This window comes from Rhinoraja longicauda, chromosome 12 (assembly GCF_053455715.1).
Source record: "Rhinoraja longicauda isolate Sanriku21f chromosome 12, sRhiLon1.1, whole genome shotgun sequence".
Classification (NCBI taxonomy): Eukaryota; Metazoa; Chordata; class Chondrichthyes; order Rajiformes; family Arhynchobatidae; genus Rhinoraja; species Rhinoraja longicauda.
The window spans coordinates 48,647,580-48,660,736 of NC_135964.1; the positions used below are offsets into that span (position 1 = coordinate 48,647,580).

A 13,157-nucleotide genomic window follows, 5' to 3' on the forward strand; every position below is an offset into this window, starting at 1 on the left:
GCCGACCAGCGATCCCCGCACATTAAACACTAACGCATTAACACTGTCCTACTCACAATTTTCGTTGCATTTACACCAAGCCTATGAGCCTACAAACCCAGCCTACAGAGAAAACGCACGCAGGCCACGGAGAACTTACAAACCTACAAACTCCAATAGACAATAGACAATAGACAATAGGTGCAGGAGTAGGCCATTCGGCCGTTCAAGCCAGCACCGCCATTCAATGTGATCATGGCTGATCATTCTCAATCAGTACCCCGTTCCTGCCTTCTCCCCATACCCCCTGACTCCGCTATCCTTAAGAGCTCTATCTAGCTCTCTCTTGAATGTATTCAGAGAATTGGCCTCCACTGCCTTCTGAGGCAGAGAATTCCAGATTCACAACTCTCTGACTGAAAAAGTTTTTCCTCATCTCTGTTCTAAATGGCCTACCCCTTATTCTCAAACTGTGGCCCCTTGTTTTGGACTCCCCCAACATTGGGAACATGTTTCCTGCCTCTAACGTGTCCAACCCCTTAATAATCTTATACGTTTCGATAAGATCCCCTCTCATCCTTCTAAATTCCAGTGTATACAAGCCTAGTCGCTCCAGTCTTTCAACATATGACAGTCCCGCCATTCCGGGAATTAACCTAGTAAACCTACGCTGCACGCCCTCAATAGAGACAACACCCGTAGTCAGGATTGAACCTGGATCTCTGGCGCTGTAGGGCAGCAACTCTACCGCTGCGCCGCCTTGCCGTTCCACACCATTTTGAAAACGCTCACGGTGAAGATCTCAGCCCCAGCCCAAATGCTCCAGTTCCACTCTGCTTGGTCAAGGGTCAGCATTCTCCTGAAAATGAAGGAGAACGTTGCTTTTAACACTAACGTTTGAATAACCAAAGGCTTAGAAAGCTGTGGGCGACTTGTTGGCACGTGGGATTAATATAGATGTATTTTTGATGGTTAGTGTGGGCGGATGAGCAGACCAGACTGTGTGTGTACATTGATGGAAGTAGCCTGACTGGCAAGGCTCTTGTGTGTAGGAAAGAACTGCAGATGCTTGTTTACACTGAAGAGAGTCACAAAATGCCGGAGTAACTCAGCGGGACAGGCAGCATCTCTGGAGAGAAGGAATGGGTGATGTTTCGGGCTGAGACCCTTCTTCAGACTGGTAAGGCATATGCTTTTTTTTAACACATGGGAATATGACATCTATACTATCGTGGAGATAGTCATAGAGTCACACAGCTTGGAAATAGGCCTTTCGGCCCAGCTCATCCATGCTAACCAAGATGCCCCATCTAAGCTAACTCCACATGTTCAATCTGGTCCATATCTGTCTGAACCTTTTCTATACATGTACTTGATTAAGGGTCTTTAAAATGTTTTTAAATGCCTTTTGCATATCTTCCCTTCATTTGCCCTTTTATCTCTTGTTTCTCTTTCCCCTGACTCTTAGTCTGAAGAAGGGTCTCGACCCGAAACGTCACCCATTCCTTCTCACCAGCGATGCTGCCTGACCCGCCGAGTTACTCCAGCATTCTGTGTCTATCTTCAGTGGAGAGGGTCCAGAGGAGATTTACAAGAACGATCCCAGTAATGAGTGGGTTAGCATATGATGAGCGTTTGACAGCACTGGGCCTGTACGCGCTGGAGTTTAGAAGGTTGAGGGGGGGACCTCATTGAAACTTACGGAATAATGAAAGGCCTGGATAGAGTGGATGTGGAGAGGATGTTTCCACTGGTGGGAGAGTCCAGGACCAGAGGTCACAGCCTCAGAATTAAAGGGCGCTCTTTTAGAAAGGAGGTGAGGAGGAACTTCTTTAGTCAGAGGGTAGTTACTCTGTGGAACTCATTGCCACAGAGGGCTGTGGAGGCCAAGTCAGTGGATATTTTTAAGGCAGAAATAGATAGATTCTTGATTAGACAAATCCTTAATTTTGGACAATCAGCCATGATCATATTGAATGTCGGTGCTGGCTCGAAGGGCCGAATGGCCTACTCCTGCCCCAATTTTCTACGTTTCTAATTAGAATGGGAGAGAAGGAATGGGTGACGTTTCGGGTCGAGACCTTCCAGACTCCAGTCTGAAGAAGGGTCTCGACCCGAAACGTCACCCATTCCTTCTCTCCTGAGATGCTGCCTGACCTACTGAGTTACTCCAGCATTTTGTGAATAAATGCACAGTGTAAATTGCTCAAGGGTGCTCTTATGGGGAGAAGGGATTAGGAGGGAGAGATCGGCCATGATTGAATGGCGGAGTAGACTCGATGGGCCGAATGGCCTAATTCTACTCCTATAACTTGTGAACCTGTGAATTGGGGGTGACGTTTCGGGCCGAGACCCTTCGTCAGACTGGTCATCTGCCCTTGCAAGAGTCAGACTCTCTGCATGGATGCAGATCGCTTTCCTCTCGAAAGCCCCGTTAAGTCTTTGGATTCTCTGGCTACTTGAGGCATCGCTTTCGTGACTGGCTCTTCCCGCCGACCTTTATTCCCTCGACAAACGCTGACGACTGCTACCCACATTTCCCACACCACATCACCGGCTGTCCTTCTCAAACCAGTTCATTGGCTGTGAAAGTAGGCATTGAAAGTGGGCATGCAGGTGCAGCAAGCAGTGAAGAAAGCGAATGGTATGTTGGCATTCATAGCCAGGGGATTTGAGTATAGGAGCAGGGAGGTTCTGCTGCAGTTGTACAGGGCATTGGTGAGACCGCACCTGGAGTATTGCGTACAGTTTTGGTCTCCTAATCTGAGGAAAGACATTCTTGTCGTAGAGGGAGTACAGAGAAGGTTCACCAGATTGATTCCTGGGATGGCAGGACTTTCCTATGAAGAAAGACTGGATAGACTGGGCTTGTACTCGCTGGAATTTAGAAGATTGAGGGGGGATCTTATAGAAACTTACAACATTCTTAAGGGGTTGGACAGGCTAGATGAAGGAAGATTGTTCCTGATGTTGGGGAAGTCCAGAACAAGGGGTCACAGTTTAAGGATAAGGGGGAAGTCTTTTAGGACCGAGATGAGAAAGTTTTTTTTCACACAGAGAGTGGTGAATCTGTGGAATTCTCTGCCACAGAAGGTAGTTGAGGCCAGTTCATTGGCTATATTTAAGAGGGAGTTAGATGTGGCCCTTGTGGCTAAAGGGATCAGGGGGTATGGAGAGAAGGCAGGTACGGGATACTGAGTTGGATGATCAGCCATGATCATATTGAATGGCGGTGCTGGCTTGAAGGGCCGAATGGCCTACTCCTGCACCTATTTTCTATGTTTCTATGTTTCTATGACACCCTGGGACTACTGAAAGACTCTATTTCAACGCGAGTTCTTTCGTTTTACCGGTTGTTAATTCCAGGCGCACTGATCTCTCCATCCAAATTTGCAAGTCGAGGTTTCACTCTGCAATAACTCGTGCTGTGATTTTTAATTCGGATCATTTACCACTCAGCATCGTTGAGATCAGTTCCTTCCTGCGTTGCGGTCTCTGGACTGTGAAATAATTGCAGAAAGCCCTCTCGCAAAATGTGTTTAGTTTCTATCGGTCTCACTTGGCTGCAACTGTAAGCGTTAAATCCAACGAACGGCGATGGAATGTCGAACCATTGTTTACAGGGTAGAACTGGAGAGGGAGCTGCCTTTTCAATGCTCATCGTCTGGGGAGAGCTTGCCACAGATATATACCCAATGGACCAGGGAGGCCGAGAGGGGGAGATCAGCTCACTTTAGTTCACTGTCACCTGCATCAATTGTAATCATGTGTTGTCTTTCTCATGACCGGATAGCAGGCAACAAAAGCTTTTCACTGCACCGAGGTTACAATCGAGCAATTTACACTGTGCATTTATTTCACAAAATGCTGGAGTAACTCAGCAGGTCAGGCAGCATCTCGGGAGAGAAAGGAATGGGTGACGTTTCGGGTCGAGACCCTTCTTCAGGCTGGAGTCTGGAGGGTCTCGACCCGAAACATCACCCATTCCTTCTCTCCCGAGATGCTGCCGGACCTGCTGAGTTACTGCAGCATTTTGTGAATAAATACCTTCGATTTGTACCAGCATCTGCAGTTATTTTCTTACACTTAATTTACACTGTGCAGATACATTGACAGAGAGTCACAGAGTCATGGAGTGATACAGTGTGGAAACAGGCCCTCCGGCCCAACTTGCCCACACACCGGCCTACATGTCCCAGCTACACTATACTCCCACCTGCCCACGTTTGGCCCGTATCCCTCCAAACCTGTGTTATACATGTACCTGTTTAACTGTTTCTTAAACGTTGGGAGCCTCAATTACCTCCTCTGTCAGCTTTTCTACGCACCTACCACCCTTTGTGTGAAAAAGGTATCCCTCAGGATCCTATTAAATCTTTTACCCTTCCCCTTAAATCTATGTCCTCTGGTCCTGCTCTGCGCAAGAGACGACCCGATCTATTGCTCTATGTTTCTATGTCGAAGGGCCTTGCTTCCCCGTTGTATCTCTAAATTGTAAAGTCTGAAGGCTACACGACAGGCCATTTCTGTGTGCAAGGTGAAAGCCGTCGATGAACTGATCTGCAAGGTCTGCAGTTACCTTGACTGGATAAATATATTGTTGTCATGCTCCACTGAGGTTTCTCATATTTTCTCCCAGTCTGCTTCAGTGCTTGTCAAAGTGTGTGCCAAAGTAAAGGCTTCGAGCCACCTGCCTATGTACAGAGGGAATAAGCAATTGCAAGTTGATATACAAATGTACATCCAGTCCTGACTGCCCACCTCCACAAAACTAATCAGTCTGCTTCTTCTGTTCCACAGGCGTCAGTTTAGTTTAGAGATACCGTGCGTAAACAGGGACTTCGGCCCACCGAGTCCGCTCAGTTTGGTTCAGTTCAGTTTATTGTCACCTGTACCGAGGTACAGTGTAAAGCTCTTGTTGCGTTCTATCCAGTCAGCGGCAAGACATTACATAACAGTATAACAGTATAACAGAGCTTTATTTGTCATTCGGTACCGAGGTACCGAACGAAACTACATAGCATTCATAAAAAAAAGAACACAAGACACATGACTCCAACACAAACGTCCATCACAGTGACTCCAAACACCCCCTCACTGTGATGGAGGCAACAAAACTTCCACTCTCTTCCCCACGCCCACGGGCAGACAGCTCGTCCCCGACCGACCCGCACAGTCCCCGCAAGGGGATGGAAGTCCCTACGGCCGAATCGCACCGGGCGCTGAAACGTCTCGCGGCCGAGCCGGGCGATGAAAGGCCCCGCGACCAAGCCTTGCGCAGCTAAGTCCCGCGGCCGAGCCGCACCAGCGATGAAAAGTCCCGCGGCCGAGCCGCACCAGCGATGAAAAGTCCCGCGGCCGAGCTGCACCGGGCGATGTAAAGTCCCGCGGCCGAGCCGCACCGGGCGATGTTAGGCCCCACAGCCGAGCTGCACCGGGCACTGTTAAGTCCAGCGGTCGAGCCGCACCAGCGATGTAAAGTCCCACGGCCAAGCCGCACCGGGCGATGAAAAGTCCCACGGCCGAGCCGCACCGGGCGATGAAAAGTCCCGCGGACGAGCCGCACCGGGCGATGAAAAGTCCCACGGCCGAGCCGCACCAGGCGATGTAAAGTCCAGCGGCCGAGCCGCACCGGGCGATGAAAAGTCCAGTGGCCGAGCCGCACCGGGCGATGTTAGGCCCCGCAGCCGAGCCGCAACCCGCGCCGTGAGGAAGAGAAAAGTTTCGCCCACCACCCCACCATCCCCCCACCCACACCACCACCCCCACCCCCCACACATACACAACCAAAAAAAAAATACAAAAACCATCCCAACACCGACACACAACAAAAAAAAAGGAAAAAAGACGAACAGACTGCTAGCGAGCCGCAGCCGTTAGGCGCCGCCACTTCCGCTTACATGATTACAATCGAGCCTTTTACAGTGTATAGATACGTGATAAGGGAATGACATTTAGTGGAAGGTAAGGCCAGCAAAGTCTGATAAAGGTCAGCCCGAGGACCGACCAGCGATCCCCGCACACTAACACTATCCTACACATACTAGGGACAATCCTTTTAACAATTTTTACCAAGCCAATTAACCTACAAACCTGTACGTCTTTGGAGTGTGGGAGGAAACTGGAGATCTCGGAGAAAACCCAAGCAGGCCACGGGGATGAACGTACAAACTATGTACAGACAGTACCCGTAGTCGGGATCGAACCCGGGTGACAGGTGCTGTAGGACAGTTTATACGTTCTCCCCGTGACCGCGTGGGTTTTCTCCGGGTGCTCCGGTTTCCACCCGACACACCAAAGACGTTCGGGTTGTAGGTTAATTGGCTTGGTATTAATGTAAATTGTCCCTCGTGCGGGTAGGGTAGTGTTAGTGTGCGGGGATCGCTGGTCGGCGCGGACCCGGTGGGCCGAAGGGCCTGTTTCCGCTCTGTATCTCTAAAGGCAAAGGTTGCCCAACCAGCCAAACCCTGAGCTGTGGTAGATAGACGTAAGAACCATTGGTGATACCTTTGTCGCAGTGACACAATAAGTTCTGAAAATAAATAAATAATAATAATAATAATAATAATAATAATAATAATAATAATAATAATAATAATAATAATAATAATAATAATAATAATAATAATAATAATAATAATAATAATAATAATAATAATAATAATAATAATAATAATATTCCTTTATTTGTCCCACACCGGGGAAATTTTCAGTGTTACAGCAGCAAAGTAGATAGCAAGAGATCATTCATTATAAATAAATAAAAGTAAAGACAAGGATAAATTGTCATCATTTTACTGTGTGTCCTTAGCTGTTACTGTTGACTCGTCTGCTGGGAGCAGTGCTGGTTGTGCAGTCTCACAGCAGCGGGAAGGAAGGACCTCCTATATCTCTCCTTCACGCACTTGGGGTGAAGGAGTCTGTCACTGAAGGAGCTACTCAGGGCAGTGACAGTGTCCTGCATGGGGTGGGAGTCGTTGTCCAGCAGCAATGTTAACTTTGCCATCATCCTCCTGTCTCCCACCGCCTGCACTGAGTCGAGGGGGCAACCCAGGACAGAGCTGGCCTTCCTGACCAGCTTGTCGAGTCTCTTCCCTTCCGCTGCTGAGATGCTGCTGCTCCAGCAGACCACACCATAGAAAATGGCCGATGCGACCACCGTGTTGTAGAAGGTCCTTAGCGGTGCCCCCTGCACTCCAAAGGACCTGAGTCTCCTCAGCAGATAAAGTCTGCTCTGGCCCTTTCTGTATAGCGCATCGGTGTTTTCGGTCCTGTCCAGTTTATTGTTGAGGTAGACACCCAGGTACTTATAAGAGTCCACCCTCCCGATGTCCATTCCCTGGATGTTCACTGGTGTCGGGGGGACCTGGCTGTGCCTGCGGAAATCCACCACCATCTCCCTGGTTTTCCCCACGTTGATCCGGAGACGGTTTCGCTGGTAATAATAATAATAATAATAATCCATTTATTTTATATAGCGCCTTATCACATGCTCAAAGCGCTTTACAAAAACAATGAACATAGAAACAAACAGACAAACTATCCTGACGGAAAAGCGGCGAATACTCAACGCCAGCATCCTCTCACGTCAGGGTCCGGCAGCGGACATTAAAGAGCACAAGACACACAGATAATTTTTTTTTTTTTTTACATAAAACAGCCATCACAGTGATTGCTCTAGGCATACCCTCACTGTGATGGAAGGCAAAGTCTTATCTCCTCCTCGTTCTTCTCCCGTGGTGCCACGAGGTGATCGAGGCTCCCAACTTCAATTGTGGTAAACAGTCCACAATCTGGCAGACAATGTCAGAAATTGCCCAGTTATGTCTAATCTACAAAAAGCCGGACAGATCTAATGTGGCTAAGTTTTGCACAATCGATGCTCAGATACCAGCGAGGTGATAAGGCGATGTCAACAGTGCTATCAAGCGGCAATAAGCTGCTCACTGATGCTCAGGTTGAATTTCACCAGCCCTGCTTGCCTCCAAGTGCACAACAGCGGTTCAGACATGAGCAACTTGTTTATTCAACCTGCTAATCCAGAATTAACCATTATTATCTGCCATATAGAAACCAAATATCATGCTTTGACACCTTGGAGGACAGTTCAAAGTTGAGACACAAGGGACTGTAGATGCAATGTGTAAGATCCTGAGAGGAATAGTGTAGTTTAGTTTAGTTTAGTTTGGAGATACAGCCCTTTGGCCCACTGAGTCCGCACCGCCCAGCGATCCCCGCACACTAACACTATCCTACACGCACTAAGGGCAAAATTTACAGTTATGCCAAGCCAATTAACTTACAAACCTGTACGTCTTTGAAGTGTGGGAGGAAAGCGGAGCATCCCGAGAAACTAGACACGGAGAGAACGTGCAAACTCCGTACAGACATCACTTGTAGTCAGAATCAAACCCAGGTCTCTGGCGCTGCAAGGCAGCAACTCTACCGCTGCACCACCGTGCCGCCCTAAACATGTGTTTGTATGTATATGTGTATGTGTGCACGTGTGTGTGCACGTGTGTGTGTATGTGTGTGTGTATGTGTGCATGTGTGTGTGTATGTGTGCGTGTATGTGTGTGTATGTGTGCATGTACATGTGTGTGTATGTGTGCGTGTATGTGTGTGTGTATGTGTGCGTGTATGTTTGTGTGTGTGCGTGTATGTGTGTGTGTATGTGTGCGTGTATGTGTGTGTGTGTGTGCGTGTGTATGTGTGTGTGTTTGTGTGCATGTGTGTGTGTATGTGTGTGTGTATGTGTGCGTGTATGTGTGTGTGTGTGTGTGTGTATGTGTGCGTGTATGTGTGTGTGTATGTGTGCGTGTATGTGTGCGTGTATGTGTGTGTATGTGTGTGTGTATGTGTGGGTGTATGTGTGTGTGTATGTGTGGGTGTATGTGTGTGTGTATGTGTGTGTGTATGTGTGTGTGTGTATGTGTGTGTATGTGTGTGTGTATGTGTGTGTGTATGTGTGGGTGTATGTGTGTGTGTATGTGTGTGTGTATGTGTGTGTGTATGTGTGTGTGTATATGTGTGTGTATGTGCATGTCTAAATTCATCCCCATGAGGAAACACAGGGAATAGTCCAATACAAGAGGGTAGACACAAAATGCTGGAGTAACTCAGCGGGTCAGGGAGCATCTCGGGAGAGAAGGAATGGGTGACGTTTCGGGTCTGGAAATGCAAAAGGGTAACGATGATAAAGGAAGCAGGCCGTTGTTAGATATGGGCTTGGTGATAACGAATGACTGAAAACGAGACTCAACAAGACGACTTTGAAGCTAGGATTATGACTTGGGTGGGGGAAGATGGGGTGAGGGGGATGCAAGGGTTACTTGAAGCCAGAGAAATCAATGTCCCTTCATGAGTTGGACCATTGGGCTTGTTTCCCAAATGACGAAGCAAAGCACTGCAGATGCTGATTGATAGCAAAGATAGACACAAAATGCTGGAGTACCTCAGGCAGCATCTCTGGAGGACATGGATAGAGACCATTCTTCAGACTGATTGTAGCAGAGGGGGGGGGGAGGGGGGGGGGAGCTGGAGGAGAGGTAGGGGCGGGGATAATGCCAGGCAAGTGATAGGTGGATGCAGGTGAGGGCGCATTGATTGGGAGATGGGTAGACAAAGGCCAGAGGAAACAAGAGAAGATAAAATGACGTAGGGTGAGGAGAGAAGAGGGGAGAAATGTGAAGCCAGAGGATCGGATGCCGGTGGAAGGGGAAGGAGGGGCGGGATAGCGGGAAGATCTAGCTGTATATACATGTGGGTACAGGGATGGGAGGGGGGGAGGTGTGAATTATTGGTGAGTTACCCAAAATGAGGTTATGGGTAGACACAGAGTACTGGAGTAATGAAAGGCCTGGATAGAGTGGGTGTCGAGAGGATGTTTCCACTGGTGGGAGAGTCCAGGACCAGAGGTCACAGCCTCAGAATTAAAGGACGCTCTTTTAGTAAGGAGGTGAGGAGTAACTTCTTGAGTCAGAAGTTGGTTAATCTGTGGAACTCATTGCCACACGGGGCTGTGGAGGCCAAGTTAGTGGATATTCTTAAGGCAGAGATAGACAAACTCTTGTTTAGAACGGGTGTCAGGGGTTATGGGGAGAAGGCAGGAAAATGGGATTAGGAGGCAGAGATCAGCCATGATTGAATGGCGAAGTAGACTCGATGGGCCGAATGGCCTAATTCTACTCCTATAACTTGTGAACTTTGTGAAAATTGGAGAATTCAGTGTTCATACCGTTGGGTTGTAAGCTACCCGGTGAAATATGAGGTGCTGGTCCTCCAGTTTATACGTGGCCAAGCCTTATCAGTCCAGCACCGTTGGGGAAGCATCAGAGCTTGGTTTGGGAACGGCTCCATCCAAGACCGCAAGAAATCGCAGCGAATTGTGGACGCAGCCCGGACCATCGCACAAACCAACCTCCCTTCCGTTGACTCCAGCTACGCCTCGCGCTGCCTCGGCAAGGCCAGCAGCATAATCAAGGACGAGTCGCACCCCGGCCATTCCATCCCCTCCCCTCTCCCATCGCGCAAAATGTACAGAAGTGTGAAAACGCACACCTCCAGATTCATCTTAAGATTCAGGGACAGTTTCTTCCCAGCTGTTATCAGGCAACTGAACCATCCGACCAACAACGAGAGAGTTGTCCTGAACTACGATCTACTTCATTTGAGACCCACTCAAATCGGCTTGTTTGAAATGTGTCTCAATTCTGTCATTTAACACATGCTGGCAATGAGTGGTTTCTAGTTGCCGCCGACCTCGCTGTCTCTCCGCTCAATTTAACGTTTCAGCGCAGCGTAGCTTCACAAGGTTAATCCCCGGGATGGCGGGACTGTCATAATGAGGAAGGATTGGAAAGACTGGGCTTGTGTACACTGGAATTTAGAAGGATGAGAGGGGATCTTATTGAAACGTATAGGATTATTAAGGGGTTGGACACGTTAGAGGCAGGAAACATGTTCCCAATGTTGGGGGAGTCCAGGACAAGGGGCCACAGTTTAAGAATAAAGGGTAGGCCATTTAGAACTGAGACGAGGAAAAACTTTTTCAGTCAGAGAGTTGTGAATCTGTGGAATTCTCTGCCTCAGAAGGCAATGGAGGCCAATTCTCTGAATCCATTCAAGAGAGAGCTAGATAGAGCTCTTAAGGATAGCGGAGTCAGGGGGTATGGGGAGAAGGCAGGAACGGGGTACTGATTGAGAATGATCAGCCATGATCAAATTGAATGGCAGTGCTGGCTCGAAGGGCCGAATGGCCTCCTCCTGCACCTATTGTCTATTGTCTATTGTCTAAGGCAGGCACGGGGTACTGATTGTGGATGATCAGCCATGATCACAATGAATAGTGGTGCTGGCTCGAAGGGCCGAATGGCCTCCCCCTGCACCTATTTTCACAGCCTAATGGCTGTAGGGAAGAAGCTGTTCCTGAACCTGGAAGTTACGGTTTTCAGGCTCCTGTACGTTCCTTCCCGATGGCAGGGGTGAGATGAGAGCGTGGCCAGGGCGGTGTGAGTCTCTGATGATGCCGGCTGCTTTTTTGAGGCAGCGTCTCCAGTAAATCCCTACGATGTTGGGTGACCTCCCAGAACCCAGTGATGGTCTGGGCAGTGTTCACAAGATGTTTCCAGCCTTCTTCGCTCCGGCTCTTCAACTTCTTCACCTTTAGATTAGATGACGACCATTTCACAGGATGAGGATCGCTATGTTTATTCTCTGGCAGGTGCCACTAACTTCCTATGAGTCGAGGCGTTGGAGGGCCAGGTGCTTGACAGTAGCGGGGCAGTTGTTAATTGGAGTCAGCAGGCTAAGTATTACCAGATGTGAGCTGTTAACATGGGCGTTAAGGAAGGCAGTTTGCAACTTCAGAAGATGTTCGTTTGTTAGCAAGGCTGCAGGGCTCCCTGAGGCTGTGGCCAAAGGGCCCTTCACGTGAGCAGAGAATCGTGGACACAGCCCAGACCGTCACGGAAACCAACCTCCCTTCCATTGGCTCCATTGACACCTCTTACATGGGCACTGTGGCGCAGCGGTAGAGTTGCTGCCTTACAGCGTATGCAGCGCCGGAGACTCAGGTTCGATCCCGACTACGGGTGCCGTCTGTACGGAGTTTGCACGTTCTCCCCGTGACCCGCGTGGGTTTTAGCCGAGATCTTCAGTTTCCTCCCACACTCCAAAGACGTACAGGTGTGTAGGTTAATTGGCTTGGTATGAATGTAAAAATTGTCCCTAGTGGGTGTAGGATAGTGTTACTGTGCGGGGATCGCTGTTCAGTGCCGGCCCGGTGGGCCGAAGGGCCTATTTCCGGGCTGTATCTCTAAACTAAACTAAACTAAACATAGAACTCGTGCACGGGTGGTCAATGGTTGACGCGGACTCAGTGGGCCGAAGGGCCTGTTTTCACGCTGCATCTCTAACAGCTAAAACTAGTGTCCACCGAGCTTCTCCGGGCCTTTGTCATGAATGCGAAGAGTGTCCTAAAATGTCCTTGTATTTGAAGAAGCTCAGGGTTATGGGGAGAAGGCAGGTGGATGGGGTTGAGAGGGAAAGATAGATCAGCCGCGATTGAAGGGCGGACTAGACACGATGGGCCGAATGGCCTAATTCTGCTCCGATCACGTCTGGACTTGGTAAGGGTCCCGACCCCAAAACGTCACCTGTCCGTGTTCTCCAGAGACGTTGTTCTCCAGACCCACTGACTTACTCCAGCAGTGTCTGTCTTCGTGTTTGCTTGTATTTAATATTGGTTTGAAATGCTTCTGAAATGAAGCCAGTAGGGTTTATCCGCACTAAAAGTTATGCGTTCCAAGTTATGTGTTGGTTGAAGAGGCAGGTGTTCTGGCACTCCCAAGTGTTAGATTAGAATCCAACTCAGAAGAGCTGATGGGAACTGCAGTTAAAATTTCATCTGAATGAGGTGATATACAAGCATAAAATGACAGAGTGAGGGACTGAAGGGATTGTTCGTGGTGACTGCTTTTTTTTTTTTCAAACACCAGGGACCAGACTAAGATCTCGCGGGATGTAAATCATTCTTGGATGTCGTGAGGCTGCGAAGATTGGAATTCAAATGAAATTTCTGTCTTGGTTGAGAAATTCGGTGCACTCTGAGAGTTTGTGAAGCACAGAAGCAGGCCCTTCAGCCCAATGTGTCCATGCCGACCTTTTTGGCCATCTAC

At 48.8% G+C, this 13,157-nt stretch overlaps 1 protein-coding gene across 2 annotated transcripts in view; it reads right to left on the bottom strand.

The window, feature by feature from the left end:
• Positions 1–6,666: 6,666 nt before the first annotated feature.
• The window catches only part of LOC144598602 (uncharacterized), a 25,009-nt gene continuing 18,518 nt past the window's right edge, over positions 6,667–13,157 (bottom strand). The window contains exons 1-2 of one of the 2 annotated variants that reach the window (XM_078408799.1): positions 10,217–12,806; positions 6,667–7,414 (exon numbers count right to left, since the gene is read on the bottom strand). In XM_078408799.1, the coding sequence (XP_078264925.1) occupies positions 6,794–7,375 (582 nt within the window). In that variant the 5' untranslated portion in view covers positions 7,376–7,414; positions 10,217–12,806 and the 3' untranslated portion in view covers positions 6,667–6,793. Of the gene's footprint in view, positions 7,415–10,216; positions 12,807–13,157 lie in introns of those variants that run through there. The other variant, XM_078408800.1, reaches the window with a different exon arrangement.